We start from the raw sequence: 22,370 nt of genomic DNA, 5'->3' as shown, positions 1-22,370 counted from the left end.
GTTTCACTGAATTTAACAAATGCATATATGAGGTTTATAACTGAAAGACTTGATATGTCCAATGCTGGTGTATCTCATCCAGGTAGAAGCAACAGCTTGGATGTGCAAAATCCACAATGTGCTCTGCTATTGCCAAATGAGGAGCAACCAGAATCAGAAAGTGTTTTTTTAAACACTAAAAACATTGCTTCTCTTACTGATAATGGACAGGGGCCTCCAGTATGTGGTGAGAAACCAGTGTGACTACTGCTGTGCTCTGAGCGCCTTTCTTCCATCTCCGCACCTTGTAATTATTGCATGTAACAAAATGAGCCCAGTGACTTGTGTAGTAGTACAGTCTCACTGCTAAAATCTTTCCTACCTCACTATTGCAATGGTTTCCTCTTTCTACATGCTCAGTGAGTCGGTCATAATTGGATGCTGTGTATTGCATCTTTGAAGAGGTTTATCTTGTTCTTTCCTTCCAGCAATCCCTGCCCTGACTGAAGAAATAGACAAGCATCGCCGCCGCTTTAATATGAGAATGCTGGTGCCTGGAAGACCAATAAAGGATGTTGCTACCCCACCCCCAGTCCCTGCTGAGAGACCCACCTACAAAGAAAAGTTTATTCCCCCAGAACTAAGCATGTGGGACTATTTTGTGGCCAAGGTATGTTGGATTGTTAGTCTGTTTTGTTGCGGTGGTTCTTCTAAGTGGGCCAGTTACAGTGATAATGATAGATAATATTAAAGATGCCTATTGGGTATCCTGTCGCTTTATAGACTTTCTGGGAATCTGTTCACCCCTTGCTCTGCCCTTTGGAGGAGTGATGAGCAGAAAAGCAGGGGCACAGCGCTCAGCTTCTATCTCTATTTTCGTTATTGGTCCAGCCACTCCTCAATGAACTCCAATGAACTTAGGCTATTTTAGAGCATAAAGAAGACAAGGAAAAGTTTGATCAATGTATGTATGGATTGTGCAGCATTTAAGCTTGTGGCTGGTAAAGAGAATTGCACATAGAGTACGGTGTGTGGGAAATATAACTAAAAGAGTTGTGGTATAAAAAAAAGATGAACTTGTGTTGGTAAAATATTTATAGTTTAGCATCTGGTTTCAGCAAATCTTTGATGTCAGAATTCTTACACAGCAATGGGGGCTTGAGAGGTTTTCCTACTTGTACATTGGTAATATTATGATAAGGCAATTGAGTAGGCATGACTGCTAATTGTTAATGACGGAGCTGCATTGTGCCTCATCCTCCTCCTATTCAGCAGACAAAATATTTAAAGGTCATGAATCTTCTGTGATCCCTTTGCCACCGTTTAATTTTGCCACCAGACACAATATTGGAGTCTTATTCTTTACATCAGAGTTTTTTTTTCTTTACAGTCTTGAAGCAGATTTAAGAAATGTTTCTGAGTTTCCTCTTATGAAAAGTACAAAATATGCACATTTCAGTTGTGTTTACTAGAAATGTGTAGCAAATATAATAAAGAATAGAAGCATTGCTCACTTCTCTGATGGAAGCATAGAAGCAGTTTTTACCAGTAGTACAAAAAATCTAATCAGCCGTCAAGTAGCATTTGCTGAATGGGCAGATTATGGGGTGAATTAATGTTCCTAGGGACCCTCGTAAGCAACAATTGATAAAAGGGCCTTACCACAAGGGGTTAGTTAACTGAGCCTGCATTGGGAAGGGAGAGAGGCATAAGGTCTAATAACTTGATAAGCTTGCAGAAGCTTTACACAAAGTACTTCTATAGTGGAGGCATTTTCTAAGTTGTCTGTCTACTGTGTATTGCAGCCTTTTCTTCCGCTATCGGACAGCGGTGTAATTTATGACTCGGATGAAAGTATTCCAAGTGATGATGATGATGACGAGGATGATGCATTCCTTTCTGATACACAAATACAAGAGCATACTAATTCTAGTTCTTACAGGTAAAAACAAAATGTAGTCCCCTGAACACATTGTTACCTGACATGATAACGTTATTGAAGAGATAGATAAACAGACAAGGATTAATGCGTAAAATGATCATGTGTTTGATTTCTATAAACTTACTAATACAATGTATAGTATAATAAATAGGAGAAGAGCTGTGACACAGTATTGCTCCCATTTCAAGCATCAGTTTAATGGTACAGTATGTAACTTGAAAATCTTTTGCTTTTCATTTCATGCCCTGGTATTTGTTTACCATATTTGAAGTGGTTATTCAGGCTTAGAAAAATATGACTGCTTTCCTTCCAAACCTGCACCTCTCCTGTCCTCACTTTGGGTGTGTTTTTGCAGTTTTAGTGAAGTTGAATGGAGCTGAATTGTAACCAGAGGGCAGGGGTGGTGCATAGAGATAAGCGAACCTCGAGCATGCTTGAGTCCATCCGAACCCAATCGTTCGGCATTTGATTAGCTGGGGCTGCTGAAGTTGGATAAAGCTCTAAGGTTGTCTGGGAAACATGGATACAGCCAATGACTATATCCATGTTTTCCACATAGCCTTAGGGCATTATCCAACCTCAGCAGCCACCGCTAATCACATGTCGAATGCTCGGGTTCGGATGGACTCAAGCATGCTCGCTTATCACTCATTTCTAGTGGTGCAGTTTTGCAGGAAAGTAGCTGTTTTTTTATATTACTGGATAATCCCTTCAAGGGCTTTTCACATCATGTTTTTATTTCTAAATGTATTGTATGCATGGAGAAATACACCTGACTGTTCTTTTAAAGAGAGCTATCTGTTAAAGTTGGAGTCTGGCTGCAAATAAGAATGTCCCAGTTCATACTGAGAGAAATTGAAAATGATGTGGAATGAAAATAAAATGTAAAATACAAAGTAGTGAGAGAAAAAAACTTGTTAAATACACCTGTACCTGAGTACTTCAAGGTGGTAGTCCTCTGTATTTGGATCACCAAAAAGAAAAGATTCCACAAACTTGACTGTTATGGTGCGTTTACACAAGCAGATTTATCGGACAGATTTTGGAAGCCAAAGCCAGGAATGGATTTGAAAAGAGGAGAAATCTCAGTCTTTGCTTTATGACCTGTTCCCTGTTTATAGTCTGTTCCTGGTTTTGGCTTCAAAGATCTGTCAGATAAATCTGCCTGTGTAAACGCACCATTAGTCCATATGGGTTTTATTTCTTAGTACTTGGTACAAAGGCTTGACGCCAGGTGGACGCTTGAGTGTATGGAACAGCCTGTGAGCAAAGTTGTTGTTCCAAGTACTAAGAAATAAAATCCATATGGACTAACAGTCAAGTTCGTGGAATCCTTTCTTTTTGGTGATCCAGATACAGAGGACTACCGCCTTGAAGTACTCAGGTACAAGTGTATTTAACACGTTTTTTTCTCACTGCTTTGTATATTACATTGGACTTATAGGATTTGTGGAGATCCTGTAGTGAGTAGATCCTGTAGTGAGTAGTATTGCCTAAGGCATACAGTACGGTTGTGCTATTTTCCGTATTCAGTTGAAGAAAATAAAATGTACAGTATATAGAAAATCTGCATAACATTCATCATACAGCGATAAAATTTTGTTAGCCTCAAACTCGTTCTCCGTCTATTAATCAGTGCAATTTAATCTTAATGCAATTCCTTCGAATATTTGTTTTTACTTTAATGTTTTCTAAACTGATTCCAGAATGCAGCATCAATCTATGATTCTATCTGTTTTCAGCTGGACACTTATCCGTTTGGCACTGGTGAAACTTGCAATACAGAATCTTAAGAATTTCTTCCCGATTGCTGGACTAGAACTCACAGGTTTGTTAAAGTCTTGACCAGAATAAAAACTTTTTTATACTTTGAGTTATCAATTAACGTTATGAAGCACTATTGAAGCAGTGAATTTCTCCAAGCTGCCGACACTATGCTATTGCTGTTAGCTCAAGGAGACACGTGATATCTTTCATATATCCAGCTGTGCATCCATTATGTTGAAAAATGCTTTTATTCTCCAGTGCAAAATGTCAGAGAAACTTTCCCAAGCCCCTGAAGTCCTGCCAGGTTGAAGGTCTCTCCCCTGCATCCCTGACCCGGCTTGAGGCTTGGCTTCCAGCTTACTGTCAAGTAGAAATAAGGAAGGGGGTGGAGTGAGCAGGTGTTCCAGCTTGCTGCATTTCAGAAGCTTGGGAAAGCCGCTGTAACACTTTACACAGGAAAATAAAAGCATTTTCTACATTATGGAAGCACAGATAGATATATCATATGTAACATGTCACCCAGACCCAACAACTGTGTAAGAGTATTAGCAGTTTGTAACCTGAATTCACATGAGGCAGTAAGCAGCCTATTCAAGGCTCTGTAGAGGTAGCGGCAGGGAATTGTACACAGCAACCCAGAGTTTAGATTGGTGGGGGAGCTTAGAAAGTGCATAGTCTGTGGGAAGGGAGGAAGTCACACCCAAGGCAGCTTGCTGTGGGAAGGATATCATGGGTTTTGTACAATTTTAGAGAAAAAGCAGAGCACCCACAGAACACTCTAGACTAAGAAAAACACGGACCTCACATCCAGCTTACTGGGAGAACAATCAGAATCTAGAAGCAGTTAGATTAAAGCAACAATCTTTTACATCTGGATTAGTACCATAACATTGATGACCTTTTTTAATGTTTTACTAGATCTTCCAGTAACATCCCCACTTGGCATTGGGGTGGTCAAAAACCTAGAAAACTGGGAGCAAATTCTCCATGACAAAATGGACCAGTTTGGAGGCCCACCACCAAATTATATTAACACTATTCCTAGTGAACTGACCGTAGGGACTGGACCTGCCATTCTACGTCACAAGGCAATGCTGGATCCTGAAAATACACCTTTCAGGTATGGAACAGTTGCTTATAAACTATTTATGCAAGGCTCAAAACATGACCTGTTACTGATAATTTACTGTAATTACATGATGTCCTGTGTCTTAAATTCCTTGGCACAAATTATTGGCTCTTATTATTGGAATGTATGAATTACTAGATAACTCAATTATACATATAGCAATCCTGTAGTGTTTTTTTTTTTTCTGGTGGTGGTCTTCTGATTTTCCTAATGTAAACAAGTGGATGTTCCATGTAAAGCCTATATCTTTATGTACTCTAAGGATATTTGTGTCCATGGCATTTCCTTCTCTCAAGTAGAGGAGAATTGTAACACCCAGTTGTCAAGTTATTCCTATATTACTAGATTAAACAGAGAGAGCACAATGTTATAAGTAGTGTTAAATTAACTGTTCAGGTTTGGAAATGTTCTCCAAACCCAAACTCCTGGCGTTTGACTCCCAGTGCCATAGGGAGTCCTGGCTCCCTATGGCTGTATCCATGTTTTCCAGGACAAGTTCTCTCAACACTAGTTATAAGGTAATTCTTTATTGTTGTTCCATGTAGGATAAAAGTACTTAAAAGAAATATGTCGCCAGCAAATGGGACTATTTAATTTATATTTTATATATTTATCATATTATTTTATTTTAATTTATTTTTTTTAATTTTTGGCTGTATAAAAATGTTTTAAGCATCTGTGTTATTTTAATTCAGATCAAAGGATTACACTGCGCTTCCTGTTAAGCGTCTCTGGCATTACCTAGTGAAGCAAGAACTTCTCCAGGAAACTTTTATTAGATATATCTTTACCAAGAAAAGGAAGCAGAGTGAGGTATTTTGACACCATACTATGAAGTATGTCTTCAGTCCTTGGTATTGTTGTGTTGTCCTCCATTTTTTTCGATTTATATATCATATTGTTGAATTGAACAGTTTATATTATGTAGCTATTACTTGGACACTAAAAAACTGATATCACTAAAAAGCATCTTAAAAAGTAGCTGGCGTTCCTAGGCATGGCTACCTGTAAGAGACAAATAATGTGAATGGCAAATACTGCTAGCAGAACACAGTTACAGAAATGTCCATGTAAGTATGACTTTTCCAAACTGCTGTTCTCTGTGTTATTTAGCATTCCTGTCTCTTCTAATTTTACCAATTAAATATATTATTTATTATTATTATTTGTTATTTCATGTGTTGTCTGATCATTGTGTGGTTGCTGTAGACATGCATTTACTGTGCATGACAAAGCATCACACAAAGTATTTGTCATGCTAATATGATTGTTCCTTAATAGTGATTTGGAATGTCTCATACATTTTCTTTTTTATGTGTGTTTCTTTGTGCATGTGTTTTTTGTGTTTGTGACTGTGTGGTGTCATGTAGTCTGTAGAATCCAGTACGGAGCGTTTCAGAGTAGCCTCCATAGCAGATCTTCAGAAAAACCAGGTAGTATGTCCTACAAAGGCTCCTACTCCTCTCACACTTACCTACATGTTCACTGGTACCAGCATTTTATGTTTATTTTCTCCTGGCTTCTCCTAGTCTGTTGCTTTATTCACATTACTTGCTGATGGTATGCAGGGCTTTAGTTGAAAGGTACTTGCAGATTTTTATTAAATTATATAGCATCGTCTGTACATTGGCATAGTAATAGTATGTGCTCATTGTGAACAACAGCAGTGTGCCTACCCTCAGCAAAACCTTACAGCACCTGACTAACCGTGGTCTTCTTTTTAACTTTCTATGTTTCATACTAATAACTTTTTGGTGCCTTCTTTCAAAATGGTTTTGGGAGTAGTTCTACGTTTGGCTTGCAAGTAGAGACTTTGACAAAACTTTAATATCCCTAAAATGCTGAAAAAAGTGAACTTCAGCTGCACTTACTTTAATATTGTTATATATATCTGTGTCTGTAACAAAGTTTGTTCCAAGAGTCACTGTGATGCTCAGATTTTTTTTCTTTTTTTTTGCCAGGTTGAAGCAGATCTTGGCTACCCAGGTGGAAAAGCAAAAATAATTCACAAAGAGTCTGATATAATAATGGCTTTTGCAATTAATAAGGTAAGGATAGGAAACTTTTAAATGCAAAATGAATGTATATGAATCACTTTAATCAAGTATATATTGATATATATTTCTTGATTATTCAAGAAAACTATTGAATTAATTCTTTAAAACTGAGTCACTTCAGAAAATTTAAAGGAGAACGCTGTTAAGCGTTTTCCGGGCTTAAATGATTGAAGGCTTACACTTAGGATAGGCTATCAACTGATGAACAGCAGGGCGACAACAGCTGGCACCCATCACCAATCAACTGTTCGGGACAGCTGCATAGTCCACAACATGTGCAGTTTATTTTGTAGTGGTGTCCACTGTAGAAAATACACAGAAATTGATCTGCAATCTGAAACTTAAATTAAAATCCTCAGTTTAAGTTTCAAAAAGCACAGTGCCAAATCCACACCCAAATCATTTGATGTGAATTTGCCGCTGCAGATTCATCTGTGAATAATACTGGAAATTTTCCAGTGCAAAAAAAAATTATAATAAATATGTGTGTGTGTGTGTGTGTGTATACACAAACACGAAGAATGCCATACAAATGGGTGCAAGTGTTGTTTGAGCAGTGGGGTGGTTGGTCAGTGTTCCAGCAACTTGTAGCTGAGGGTGGGTAGGGTAGGTGTGGGCGGGTTGAGGGATTAAATCAACTGGTTGCCAACTGTGTACATTAAAACACCATATCGTAAGAGGTGTAGTGTCTCCTTGACCACTGTCTCCATTAAATGTAAAGCGCTTGCAGTTAAAGCCAGTGTCTTTAATTATGGTTGCAAGAAACAGAAAAAATTGTTGGCAGAAAAAAACCACTGGGTCCATCTAGTCTGCCCTTTTAGTATTTACCTTCCTATTATCTTAGGATAGATATATGTTTATCCCAGGCAGGTTTAAATTCTGTTATTTTGGATTTATCTACCACATTTCCTGGAAATTTGTTCCAAGCATCTACTACTCTTTCAGTAAAATATTATTTTCTCACATTGTTTCTGATTTTTACAATTGGAAACATGGAACTGCAGTTTACATTGTCCGGACCACTTATCCAGCAAAGCTAAATCATTTACCATATTACTGACACATCCAGGAATATCAACCCTATTGCACACTTTTATGTCATCAACAAAGAGACAAGCTTCCACATCTTCTAAACTAAGAAGAAAATTGCCTCAAGATTAATGCCAAAGAGCCAAAGACTTCACCATGAGAAGCTTAGAAGATGCGGAAGTTTCAAGTCACAAGACTGGTTGCTGGCAGTAAATACAGGCTGCATGGTAGAAGATAAAGGAAGTTCTGAGAAACATAGAAAAGTTTTACTGCTTGTTTGAAAACAGTACTTTAGTGAGAACCTCTTTTAGGAAAGACATTTTCATTTTTAGAAGAAGCACTCTGCTGTCAGACCAGGAGGTGGCTCACCAATTTCTTGGGGCTGCTCTGCTGCCTAATGTCTAAATTATACACAGAACACAATGAATGCATTCTGGACAGAAGTGTACTGCCTATTGTTACTAAACTACGTTCTATATCTTCAAACTGTGCTAGAATGGATGATAAACATTCAACCATGTTTAGGCATGGCTGAATGGCTGAGCTGCCTTGAAACGACACGTCTCATGCGGCAGCTCACAACAGGAAGCGGCCGCGGGACTGGGGTAAGGGTGCCGCGATCCAGGGCCCAGCGCTGGAACCGAGGAGGTAAGTCACCTGCGCCGTTTATAACCACTCCCTGGACCCCTTTAACAATTTTTAGGTGGCTTTATCTGAGTATCAGTGGAAAGAGGCAAAACTCACCCTTGTGAGAAAGCAGCTCTAAAATGGGCCATATAGTCAAGTATAGAAAACTCAGAGCAATGTAAAGTACTGGACTGCAGTTATTAGATGCGTTGCTGTATTATAGAATTCTGGGTTATGGTCACCGATGTTTGACCATACCATTTTCTTAGTTTACTTATGCTTCATATTTAATAAATATTTGTCCTGTTGTATGAGAAACAAAAATAGTGAAAATAGATCAATATATTTACTATGGTATGGAAGAATAAAGAATTTTATTTTTGCAGGCTAACAACAATGAAATTGTTCTGGCTTCCACACATGATGTGCAAGAGCTTGATGTATCAATTCTTTTGGCTGCTCAACCTTATATATGGATTGGAGAGGAATATGACAGAGAATCTAAAAGGTAAGCATTAGAGGTGAGCAAACCTCAAGCACCCTTGGTTTCGGCAGAACCTGAACACTCTGCATTTGATTACTGGTGGCTGAAGAAGTTGGATGCAGCCCCAGGGCTTCCAGCAAAGCGACCAACTAATTCAGCCACCAGTATTCAAATGCTGCATGTTCAGGTTCAGATTAACCCAAGCATGCTCGAGGTTCACTCATCTCTGGTAAGTAATTCACCATTTTAGAGTGAGGGAGAAATTTAAGTTTTTGCATTGTTTTGTTCCTAGTTCTGATGACCCAGACTTCAGAGGCTCCACTACAACCATTCATCAGGCAGGTGTGGCTCCCTTCCACATGGGACAGATGCAATCCTCTTCATCCATGCCCTGGCTGGGGAGTGGCCAGACAAGCACTGGAGCTGGCATTGTATGTACATTTTTTGTATTTTATCGTAAAATGTTATATAATACTGCAGTCTCCCACTGATGGGTACCTATAGTTGTTAAATTGCTTTCTTCAAGGGCTGCTAATAATATAAAAAAGTTACCCCTCTGACATCATAGATTGTCTTGTATTTAGAATTTTGGCTCTATACCTTAAATGTATGCTGTACTAATGAAGTCTGCAGCAGAATCCTGCAAGTGACAGCCAGTCAAAGGCTATGTGCACACTGAGCAATTCTCGAGGAATTGAAGCAGAAAGTTTTCAGGCAGAATTTAAGCCCCCCATTGACTACTATAGGATTCCTCTAGCAGATCTACAGCAGGAAATTCTGCAGTGTGAACAACAGAGCAGAAAACCCATTAAACACAATGGGACTTTGCTCTGTACATTTTTTACGGGAGGAATTTCAAGCTGAATTCCTCGCCTTTTCCTCAGTGTGCACATACCCAAAAGAAGCATATCATCTGAAGAGCTGCCCACCAGAACCCTCAGTCTTGATCCTGTCACTATGGTAGCCAGTGACCCCTACAGAGGCTCCCAGGCCATACACAACTTGCTGTTCTGCCCCAATAGATTGTTGTGTTTTTAGTATTTGACAGTAATGCTTTGGAGTAGTAAATTTTTTAAAAGTCTCCCCATCCCAAGAAAGAAACTTTTTTTCACAGCCACCCTAAAAGAGTGTCAAATTTAATAAAAGCTAAATGCTGATCAATTAAATTCTCCAAAGAAAAAAAGCAAGCCTTCATTCAAATACGTTACAGAATGATGTGAATATGTAATAAAAAAAGATAGTGTGGTCCTATGCCAAAACTGCCCTTCATATTGTTAAAATCTTGCACGCTTTTAAAATAAGTTTAACCTTTTTTTTTATAAATTTTTTGCAATTTCTTTAAAAATAAATTGTAAAACCGAACTGATAAATTTAAACAAAGAAAGAAGTAACTATTTAGAAAAAAAACAAGCTGTCATACAGTTACTTACATCAGAAAAAAATTATTGCATTCACAATGCGATAAGTTAGTCTAAAAATTGCTTGGTTTTATGCCAGAATAGGCAGGTCCATAACCCCCTTCCCAACACACTATATACAGTTACATCATGTGTCATGTTGGGAAGAATGAAGCAGGCTTGGAAGCCGTGTCCACACTAAACATGGAGGGTGCCTGCTGCTATCAGCTGACACCCATTCTTCATGACTGGCCATGCTGCCCATTTTACAATTTAGGTGCATAGTATTATAGTGCACCATTGGTGATTCAAAGGGTCTGACTCGCACCTCTTCAATGCAATTGCAGGGTGCTGACTAGTTGCCATGCCAGCCAGAGGCCTCTGTGACAGTTGTAACATGTCTTATGGAAGGCTGTACTAGAAGAGTGCCAGCTTGAGAAAAAAAAAAAAAATAATCTTCATAGTAAAAATCAAAACACACCAGCCCCCCCCCCCCCCACACACACACAAAGTTTGAAACCAAAACGCGCTTACACAAATTTGATTAAATTTTTTTTTGTATTTTACCCAACATCTAATTCTCCTTGTTTCATAACATAACATAATATATGGGATGGGGGGGCACAAAAAGAGTAAAAGATATGCCCCTATATGGTGAGGAGTAAAAGGTGAGCAAAGAAAATTTATGGAGGATGGTAAGGGGTTAAATATTTGTTTATATTTGTCTTCCACTGTACATATATCCTTTAATATGTTTTTTTATGTTCTTTAATGTCAAAACAAATGACAGCTACAGTATACATAGAGTGATTCATAAAGGGATGTTCATATTTTGTCATTATATTTAATGTGCACTCTTTTTTTTTTTGTCACTCTTTTGAAAGCTGATAAAAAGGAATCTAAACAATGTTAAAAGAATGGCATCACACCCAGTCCACCAGTACTGTAAGTATCCAGAGTAAAAATCGAGTGCACCAAGAAATTACATTATTACACAAGTGTAATCCTTTCTTTTTCATTGTTTCACACTAGATCTTACTGGAGCTCAAGATGGTAGTGTCCGCATGTTTGAGTGGAGTCGGCCCCAGCAGCTTATTTGTTTTCGTCAAGCAGGAAATGCCCGGGTTACAAGATTGTACTTTAATTCCCAAGGCAATAAGGTATGTCGTAATTTTGCTTCAGTTATTGATCCAGTTGAACTGGTGGGGCCACAGTTATGTAGATCAGCTACGTACTATATTTTAAAAGCCCCCAATTCTGTGACCTTTAATATAATGCCACTTTGTAATTTGCAGTGTGGTGTTGCTGATGGAGAAGGATACCTGAGCATTTGGCAAGTTAATCAAACAGTCTCCAATCCAAAACCTTATTTGGTAAGTTTCTGAGAAAGGAAATAATTGTTTAATGTATCAATATATTATCTGAAATAAAACAGCTATTTTATATCACTGTATGAAGGTCTATTGGGTATTAATGTATTTCTTTAGAGGCTTCGGTTTAAGCTAACCACACCTTTTACATAGTCATTGCCTTAACACTTAATTGGTAAAAGCTATCTCTTCTACATAAGCGTGTGTGTATTTCAAACTGGTAGAGGGGAGAAAGAGAATGACACCTCTGGTGGCAGCTTATCACCCTGAAAACTAGAATTTAAAATGTCACTGTCGTATTTATTTTTATTTTTTGCAGAAATCAATCGTACAGGCAACAACTGTACTTTGTAATTGGGTTTATTAGGCAAATATACCATTATCTGCACTTAAAAAGACTTTCCTCAGTTCCCCCCCTCTCCTCTCTTTCATTCACTGCTCATTATCAGGAAATCTCGACTCTTTTACATCAGTCGAGCCCTGTGTAATCTATGGAGAAGGGAGGAGGGAGATTAGTCGCCAGCAGAGAACAAAGGATTACACAGTGGGACCTGTGTGAAAGTTGCTATTCGGAGGTCAGAGAGGTCAGTGCTGACTTCAGAGGAGAGAGCCCAGTTATGTAGCTGTAAATTAACTTTTTGTTGTCCTGTTTTGGTGCCTCATCTCCCCCCACCCCTCCCCTCTCCTTCAGAGAGCTTCAAACCCTCAAAATGTTACAGCTAGAGATGAGCGAACCTGGAGCATGCTCGAGTCGATCCGAACCCGAACTTTCGGCATTTGATTAGCGGTGGCTGCTGAACTTGGATAAAGCCCTAAGGCTATGTGGAAAACATGGATATAGTCATTGGCTGTATCCATGTTTTCCAGACAACCTTACAGCTTTATCCAAGTTCTGCAGCCCCTGCTAATCAAATACCGAACGTTTGGGTTCGGATCCACTCGAACCTGAACCCGGCTCGCTCATCTCTACTAATAAACCCAATTACAAAGTTTTCTTAAACTCGCCTGTACTACAGACAGTATGAGCATTAGTGTATAGCAGCAGTGTATAAATATTTAGAGAGAGTCAATAGAAACTGTACTCATTGTAGTAATCGGGGGTCTTTAAGCATCTGGACCCCAATAATCTAAACCTCTGACATGTCAGAAGGTTTCTAACAGACCGGTGCACTTTATGAACTAAAGCACCATGATTGTGATTGCGCTTATGACTGAGTCTGTGTAGTCTACAAATGTATGACAAATGGGACATACTTGTATTTTATAATAATTATTTCTATCTATTTTATCAGTCTGTCTGTCATCAAGACAACGTCAAGGCTACACTTGACGATGAAAACACTACTTGCCAAATCTGCTTTTTTTTTTTTTCTTTATGCTGATATAAATAATATGATGTAAGAAACACGTGTCTCTTATTCTCTTCATGGCTTTCAGCACCAATGTGAACTTTCATCTCAGGCAGAATCCAGAAGCTAATGCTGTTTACATCCATAGCCTTGTAGCTAGAAATTGCTTAGGTATAGTCAGAAAAGAAAGGTTTTTCCCTTGTAGGTAATCTCCATGTTTACAGCTGCTAGCTGGATGATAACTGGATTAAACTTTTTCATTATAATGGGTTGGAATATGTATTCATGCAGAAGATGTAATATTCAGTCATAATCATGTGCTTCCAGCAAACCTTAAAATTATTCTGTTGCTATTTTTGTGTCTGCATCTCTATATTCTATGGAATTATGTTTTTTTTAAAGCTTCTTGATTGCAGACTGTTACATCTTGTTAACGGACTTGATTTATCCAGAGTGTGCAAAGAAACCTCTGGAGGGATATGCATCATGGGCCTTGCTTTTACATTGTGGATTAGGTGGCATGTATAGAAAATACAGTACCATTGTGAGCTCTTCTGCAATAACGGCATGATGCTTCATATTTATTAAAAAATTTAAACCTGATAGACCTATTCTATATCATATAGATCTGTTTGGATCAGGTAAAAAAAAAGATCCATTATATCAGTGATGAAGCCTACAAAAAAGGAGTAAGAACAGAAATGAACACATCCTAATCCTAGGAAACAGTATTAATGTTCTAATATATATTAAAAAAAAGTTGTATATTTTTACATTTATTTCTCCATTGTATGTGTAGAGGAAGCGTCTGCTAATATTTGCAAGGTGTAAAATAAATTCTCCATAAAATCCTCCATGTCCAGGAAGATGTGCAGTGCTACCTTAAAAAGATTACGATAGACAAATCACAGGATCCATACAGCTCTGTGCTGTAAGGAAGCTGTGTAACCTAGTAGTTAAGAAAGTGAGAGTTAAACATCTGCTGTGGGTAAAATATTGGAGGGGGTGTTCTAAGAGATACTGACCTGTAGTATCTCCAAAAAAAAAAAGGAGGTGAATTTTAGACTGGACTGGAATAAATCATTTCAAAGCATTTGATACTGTGCTCCATAAAAGGTTGGTAAATGAAAAATAAGTGGACTTACTGATAGAAAACACTGGAGCCAGTTAGTTACTGAGACTGTAGCATGTTTGACATGTTCATCAGGGGAAGGGGAAGTGCGTCATCTATCAGGTTGCAGTTTAGTTTTTATATAAATAGGAGCGCCCCTTTAAGAAACATATGATCCTATGTCAGCAGTAATCCTCATATCTAGCTTCCTTCTCCATTCTGAGCTCTTATTAAATACTTTTACATTTAGGTTACATACTATTTGATAATTGAGTTATCTATGTAACCTAGAATGTTAGAATTTATTCAGACATCTCCTTTCATTTATCTTTTTTAACTTTTTCCCCCCCCAGAGTTGGCAGTGTCATTCTAAAACCACAAGTGACTTTGCATTTATTACCTCATCAAGCTTGGTTGCTACATCAGGACAATCCAATGATAATAGGTATGTTGTGCTCATGTTGCTTGTATCACCCATAAAAAGCCTTACTGTTTACAAAGTAAAGGGAATGTCACCTAAATTTTCTTTCACTGATTACAGTCAGATACTAAAACTTGTTCTTTTATTCTAATCTTTTTCTGACTTAAATTTTTATTTTATTTTACTTTTTGTACATTTTTATGGGGGCTGCCATATTGCCTATGGCTGTTCTTAACAGCATTTAGTGACATGCTTTACAGCAAGCCTCATAGACAACAATAGTCTCCTTTTTATGACCGAAGACGCAACAGGTAGTTTTAGCTTAGTTTTAGCCCCAGTGGTGAGAATGAAAACTGCAATATCTCAGGATTATTTCATAATATTTAGAGAAAAGTGGAAAATTAGAAAAAATGTCACCCAAAATTTTTTTTAAATATAAACATAAAAACATTATTTAAACAATAAGTCTTTTTGAATGCGGTCTCCATATTGTACACTTGTGTATTAGATGCATTTACACTTTTTATAAGTTCTCAAAAAGGTAATTAACAATTTTCCTAATGTACTGTACTTAGGCCATGTTCTTAATACTTGAAAAATGTTAAATTGAGTTCATGGGTAAATTCAAAAGACAGTCAAGATTAGAGTTCTCCCTTTGCAGCTTCATAATTCTTCTCTTTGTATGGGGCCATGGCATAAGCAATATATAGCTTTTATATCTCTAGCTACCTCCACTGTCTGTAAATGTCTCTATGGACATATTATGATGATAAAGTAAAGCATTCAGTGAGAACTTATACAGATATAGATGTATCTTGTATATATCTATCTATATCTGCAGGTCATGCACAGGAGGTTAGAGACAGACCTACAGCTGTGCTTTTTTGATATCTGTGTATAGAAGTTCTCACTGAATGTCCATAGAGACACTTTTTAGACTGTAGAGCTAGCTAGAGCTTAAACAGCTATATATTGTCTATAGCAGTGATTTTCAACCAGTGTTCCGTGGCACACTAGTGTGCCGCGGGGAAAGTTCCCCAAACTATGGTGCCCCTGTGAAACAGGAGAAAACAATGGGGGAGAGAAACCTGGGGATGGGGGAGAAACAGGGGAGAGAAGCAGGGGGGAGAGAAACAGCGGAGAGAAGCAGGGGGGAGAGAAGTTTGGTGAAGAGAAGCAGGGGGGAGAAGCACAGGAGAGAAGCAGGGGGGAGAAGTATGGTGGAGAGAAGCACAGGAGAGAAGCAGGGGAGAGAAGCACAGGAGAGAAGCACAGGGGGAGAAGAAAACAGGCCAGGTTTCACACTGAGTGAGTATAAATACATTTAGAATGTATATTATTAACTATATGTATAATATGTACTGTTTTATGGTCATTTTGTGCCATTTTGGTTGGTGGTGTGTCCTGGGATTTTTTAAGTATAAAAAGTGTGCCGCGGCTCAAAAAAGGTTGAAAATCACTGGTCTATAGCATGGCACCATACAAAAAGATAGAATATTGTTTTGTTTGATTTTTTTTGTTTGGTTTGATTTTATCAATATTCACATTTTCTGCCACAATGGATGTACCTGCTCATTTATTGAGTATTGTACAGTAGGTAAAGTTAAGCTTGCAAACCTTTTGTTTTTTCTACCATGGAAAATAGGAAAATTATTTTTAAAAAGTTTCTTTGTTTTTTACATAAGCTCCTATATCTTTCCTGTATGTTTTTGCTATTTAAATAATGGATACTTAGATTTAACTCTTTAATATATATTTTTTTAATTTTAGAAATGTATGTCTGTGGGACACATTAATATCGCCAAGTAACAGTCTTGTACATGGTAAGCTATAACCATACTACAGAGTTTCTATATGCCAGTTTCAAGTCTGTAATGTGTATATTATTTCAGATTTGTTAGTTGCTAAAGTTGCTGCCAGCTAGGGCATAGAGGTAGTACAGGGTTGGTTGAACTAAGCATGCCCGGCCGACCTTAGTGGGTGGAAACCAAGGGCCATAGGTTATTAAAACATAGAAGACATATGGGTGATTATGAAGTCTATATCTCTGAAACAGTACATTTTCAGAAATGCTTGTACATTTGAAACTTGTTTAAAGGGGTAGTGCGGCGCTTAAAAATTATTCACAGAATAACACACATTACAAAGTTATACAACTTTGTAATGTATGTTATGTCTGTGAATCCCCCCCCTTCCAGTGTCCCCCCACCCGTGTACCCGGAAGTGTGATGTGCATTATACATTACCTGATCAGTGTCGAGGGCCGTCCGCCATTTTGTGCCAAATGTCATCTTCGGACGGACGGCCGAATCCCTGCCGCCGTCCCCCTTCTGCCGCGTCATCAGCTGCTCAGCCGCGATTGGCTGAGCATAACTGGGCTTAGCCAATCCCGGCTGAGCACAGTTGTGACGCGGCGGCAGGGATTCGGCCGTGCGTCCGAAGATGACGTTTGGCACAAAATGGCGGACGGCCCTCGACATGGATCAGGTAATGTATAATGCACATCACCCTTCCGGGTACACAGGCGGGGGTGGTGGGACACGGGAAGGGGGCGATTCACAGACATAACATACATTACAAAGTTGTATAACTTTGTAATGTGTGTTATTCTGTGAATAATTTATTAGCGCCGCACTACCCCTTTAATTTTACATAATGTATAGACCTAGTTTTATTAGCCTGCTGTATGGTTCATCATACCAGTGGCTATTCTAGCGATTAGTAATTAAATGCTGCATAATCAGACTTGAGCAAGTTGCATTCATCTCTAAAGTATAGTTATAAGGTAGTAAAGCGCTGCAGAACCTGTTGGCGCTATACAAATAATTATTATTATTATCATTATTATTGTAAAAAGATGTGTGTAGGTGTGGTATCTGTCTAATCCTGAATCCTTTTTTTTTTTTTTTTTTTTTTCGTTTTTGCTTTTCTTCTTAGCTTTCAATTGCCATGATAATGGTGCCACCGTCCTTCAGTATGCACCGAAACAACAGCTCTTGATCACTGGTGGCAGGAAAGGATACATCTGTATCTTTGACATTAGACAAAGGCAACTTCTTCATACTTTCCAGGCCCATGACTCTGCCGTGAAAGCTCTCGCCCTGGATTGTTCTGAAGAATGCTTTGTCACTGGCTCAGCAGAAGGAAATATGAAGGTAAAGCATATCATTGCCCCCCTCCTCCCCCCAATTACATGTCACATTATGTCATATCATTTCATAACTGAAAACATGGCTGTTCTTGTCTTATTTAGGTATGGAAGTTAACAGGCCATGGTCTTCTTCATTCTTTTAAGAATGAGCATGCAAAGCAGTCCATATTCCGGAATATTGGTGCAGGTGTGATGCAGATTGAAGTGGGAGAGAAGAAGCGAATCTTCTCCTGTGGAGCAGATGGCACTCTGAAGATGAGGATGCTGCCTACTGCCTTGAGGACCCAGTCTTGCATTTTTGATATTCTCTAGACACTTTAACTTTTAGACCTGTCTCCACCTCCAGATGCTGATCCACTGATGCAAAACTCGTAGGAAGATTTAGAAACTGAGGAGTTAGAAGCTGCTTAGGAAAGAGACATAAAAGGTTATTCATACTATAGCCAGGTTTTTGCTGCTGAACAAAAAGGATATGCATGTCTGCCATATAGATCTGTAACACTTGAGTACATGAAGGTTTTCCTGGTAAGCCTAGAGCACGCGTGCAAGTATCGCTGAACATTTTAGCATCATTCACACTTCTCGTTGAGATGCTATCATTTCATTTTGAGATAGATCAGGACACCATAAATTGCTCTAATCTTTATGGGTTTTAGATTAACTGTAAGAGGGATGGACCAAAAGGGATGCAGTGCTCTTTATTGTTTACATGGTTTTAGTCATAAATGTCTGCAGGCATAAAGCTACTCCTACACTGCAGGAGAATTACTAGAGCCAGGTACACTCAGTCAGTAGATGGAACAATGTCCACCAAAAAGGAAGTCACCTATGGTCACTTTAGGAAGTAAAAAATTTTTTTTTTTTTTCCTTTTTTATTTTAACTTTTTAAACTGTTTACACATATTTTAGATATTTGCTTCCAGACACTTGTACTTTTCAGAAAGCATGTCTATGTTTTCCTCAGATTTCCATTTTGAATGAAGGTAATGTATGTGTTTACAGTCACTTTCAGATACGGCAACCAAGAGCAGTAGTAATGACACTTTAACTAAAACTCATTTGTAGCAGTCTAGGGCCAGAGAGACCCTTCCCTATTTATGAGCAGGGGATCATTATTGTCCTTGGTTGGAGATCTTTTTATTATTTTGTATTGTTTTATTTATTTTTTTTGTTATGAAACATTGTAATTTGCACATAATTTAACTGCTGTTTTTACCATATATGTTACTTTTCACATTACCACTTGTCCATATAAAACGTTGGCTTTAAGTCATTTTCATTCATGGAAACCTATATGTTGGTTGTAGTGAACGTGATCATAGTTCTCTGCATTCATGCTTAGTCTTTATTATTTTTTTATGCACATAAATGATTAGACTCTGCTGGATGCTCATCTATCTGACAGCGAGCAGGACCCTGTTGGATCTTGTGAGTGCTGCTCTGATAGATTTCACAGCAACACATTTTAAAATGAATGTCAGGCTTCCTGTGGCCAGATAGTGAATAGTGGAAAGCGATATAAACTAAATTATTACACAGCATATGTTTAACTATGCAGAGTTGAATATTGTTGGCTTGTAAAATACTAAGCAGTGTTGTCTTATTTTGATGTTCTTTATCTGTTGTAAACACATTGTTAATAAGCTACCCCAGGACTACTAACTGTCTGTGTATTTACCTGTCATCCTCCAGGTTGTCCTATTATTTTTAATGCAGTTTTGTGTGTGTTGTACTTTAAAATATAATGGCATTTCATGCACCTTTCTCTTATAACTTTGCCTTCCTTGAAGAAATCTTAAAGGTATAAAGTATGTATAGAAAGGAAAGAGTCATTGTAAGTCTACCTTTGTAAGTTAAATAAACCCCTTTTATTTCATGGAAACTTGGTCAGTGATTTATTGCAATCAATAAAGTTGGGGAACAAATAATAAATATAGACCAGTTGCTTCATTGCTGCAATCTCATCTATATCTAGCTGTTTGGCCTCTAGTGTGTCTGCACTAATGTCAGTGTGCAATATTAAAAAAAAATTGTTGTAGTTGCAGTTTCATGTCCTGCAACAAGCCAGGCTAAACCTAAAGCTGTAGAGGCAAATCTACTTTTGCATGCTTGGTGAACAGGAACACAATTTCATGGACACTGTAACACAAGTCACTTTTCATTGACATTCATATTCTGTGATCTACTAATAATCCTATTTTTAACATGTTCAGGCTTTATAAATACAAAGCCAGGAATGGATTTAAAAAAAGAGAATTCTTGGTCTTTCCTTTATATGTGTCCTCCATTTATGATCTGTTCCTGACTTTGTATTCAATATTTGCAGTTAAGGAAAACTTTGGGCAAATGTAAAAAAATCACGAAGGGCAGGGTTTGGTGGGAACCCAACCTTCAATGGATACTTACCCATTCTTATGCCCCTGCATCGCCACCCCTCATGGACTCCCGCCAGTCTGCTGAGTGCTGTAAAGTCTCAACGCGGCTCATAAATGCCTGCTTAGCCAGTCAGTGCCTGAGATGGGACACCTCTGCAGTCATTGACTGACTGAGTGGGTAGTCTTTGCCAGATCGTGGCGGATCAGCGCGTGCCCACATCAGAACTCTCATAGCACACAATGAAGCAAGCGGCCGGAGCCGCTCACTTCATTGTGTGAACTGACAGGTCTGTCTGCGGCCGCAATTCCCTGAATTGCAGCTGCAGAAAACTGACATGTCAGTTCTTTACGGCGCCGCATGGCATCCCGGCCGGAGCGTGTAAGATGTGTATACGCTCTGGCCGGGATCCCATAGAAGAATAGGCAGTGTTCCACACCACTGCCGACGGCAACAACGGCCGTACTTTTACGCTGAGTGAACATAGCCTTAAAGTTTATCTGTCATGATATAATATGAAAATTCCAGCAAATATGTATTTAATGCAAAAAAAATAGGTAGTGGCTTCCGCCATTGATATTATAAACAGAACCAGTTTACCAAATAAGATATTATTGTAGAATAAAAGCAGACCTCCACTTTATTCGGAAAAGTAAAACCCCAGAGCACAATAGATAAAGTAGAAGCTGACCAATCTTACTATTTAGTTTGTATCCTTCAACATCTTACATCCCTCCATAGTTCTGTTTAAAAGTTTTTCTTACCTCGGGAAATAATAGGCTGACAACTTCAAAATGAAGGGAAAAGTGGAGCTCAACAATCAAAAGATTTAGAAATTAGAAAACTCCTTCCCTTTTAAGCCATTGTGAAATAATAGTATGGCCATATTTTCCATGTATTAGTATCACATACCCAGTACACAATAGTATGTGGTTGTGATGTGCTGAATTACCGGCAGAAATTTTCATTTGTAAATGCAAAGAGATATCCATCACTCAAAGTATTCATGTACGTCAGCCATGAATTATTTGATTTCTGGGGATAAAGAAGAACTTTGTTGATTTACTAAGCTGCTACTTGGGCGTTAAACATTTTTCAGATTACATTTTTCAAGTGACCAACAATGAAAACTATTGTCGTTGTATTATATAAAGTTCCAAAAAATTCTTTGCATAAAGAGGCTGGTATACAACAGCTCAGGCGTCTTCTGACCGTATTTGATTTGCAGAGATTTCCCACACATCAAGCTTTTGGCACAAGTCTAATGTTATTAAAGCAAGGGTGTTCTCAATAATTAACCCCTTTCTTGCTGCTACCAAGGGCACAAGTGAAAGGAGGTCTTGTCCAGCTTCTTGATGATTAGAATAATGTATTTCAGATGAGCAAGTACATTCACCAGACAATAACACCAACATTATTCTGCTCAGCCACAGACATTTTTATGTTTGTGTTGAGGGAAATGCTAGCCTGGGAAAAGGTTGACATTTTGCACTTTGAATATTTAGGGGGAGCAGCCAAGAAAACGGTTTTCATTCTTCACAAATTGAATGCTTCCATTTCTGATAAGATGGAGGTGGAATTTCATCTACTCATCTACAGACTGACACAGTCTCGCCTGTCACAAATTCTTTAAAGTGGTTAATTCTTGGGTGCCATACTCCTACTTGTGACTCTATTTGGACAGAACAACTTCAGTGTAGGAACTTAATACATTACACTTACAGATATTGTATTAAAATTGATATCCTTAGTCCAGTATGCAGATATAGATACAATACTTGATCAAAAATATGTGCAGGAATTTGTGGATTTATGCATTTTAGCCATGGGTTTTATTGAAACTTCTCAAAGGAAATGCATACGTATAATACATCCAATGAGTCTTTAATAAATACCCTTAAGGCTGGGTTAACAATTTCAGTCAGTATTGTGGTCCTGATATTGCAACCAAAACCAGGAGTGTATTGAATACACAGAAAGGCTATGTTCACACAATGTTGAAATTGAGTGGATGGCCGTCATTTAATGGCAAATATTTGCTGGTATTTTAAAACAACGGCTGTTGTATTGAAATAATGGCAGTTATTTACTGTTATATGGCGGCCATCCACTCAATTTCACCATTGTGTGAACAGATCCTTTCTGTGTTTTTTAAATCCACTCCTGGTTTTGGTTGCAATATGA

General features: G+C 38.3%; 1 protein-coding gene across 4 annotated transcripts in view; it reads left to right on the top strand.

Annotated features, from left to right (window-relative positions):
- The window catches only part of DMXL2 (Dmx like 2), a 79,934-nt gene extending 60,239 nt beyond the window's left edge, over positions 1–19,695 (top strand). Inside the window, exons 29-45 of one of the 4 annotated variants that reach the window (XM_069982950.1) lie at positions 83–226; positions 468–649; positions 1,785–1,921; positions 3,664–3,749; positions 4,607–4,808; positions 5,513–5,630; positions 6,188–6,250; positions 6,779–6,865; positions 8,917–9,038; positions 9,307–9,445; positions 11,296–11,356; positions 11,444–11,571; positions 11,707–11,784; positions 14,595–14,686; positions 16,433–16,485; positions 17,600–17,817; positions 17,916–19,695. In XM_069982950.1, the coding sequence (XP_069839051.1) occupies positions 83–226; positions 468–649; positions 1,785–1,921; positions 3,664–3,749; positions 4,607–4,808; positions 5,513–5,630; positions 6,188–6,250; positions 6,779–6,865; positions 8,917–9,038; positions 9,307–9,445; positions 11,296–11,356; positions 11,444–11,571; positions 11,707–11,784; positions 14,595–14,686; positions 16,433–16,485; positions 17,600–17,817; positions 17,916–18,125 (2,120 nt within the window). In that variant the 3' untranslated portion in view covers positions 18,126–19,695. The remainder of the gene's footprint in view (positions 1–82; positions 227–467; positions 650–1,784; positions 1,922–3,663; positions 3,750–4,606; positions 4,809–5,512; positions 5,631–6,187; positions 6,251–6,778; positions 6,866–8,916; positions 9,039–9,306; positions 9,446–11,295; positions 11,357–11,443; positions 11,572–11,706; positions 11,785–14,594; positions 14,687–16,432; positions 16,486–17,599; positions 17,818–17,915) is intronic. The other 3 variants (XM_069982971.1, XM_069982961.1, XM_069982980.1) reach the window with 3 other exon arrangements.
- Positions 19,696–22,370: the final 2,675 nt, after the last annotated feature.

The sequence above is a fragment of the Dendropsophus ebraccatus genome, chromosome 1 (assembly GCF_027789765.1).
Source record: "Dendropsophus ebraccatus isolate aDenEbr1 chromosome 1, aDenEbr1.pat, whole genome shotgun sequence".
Taxonomy (NCBI): Eukaryota; Metazoa; Chordata; class Amphibia; order Anura; family Hylidae; genus Dendropsophus; species Dendropsophus ebraccatus.
Note: the sequence above shows the minus strand (reverse complement) of the source record. Positions and strands in the feature narration are given on the sequence as shown.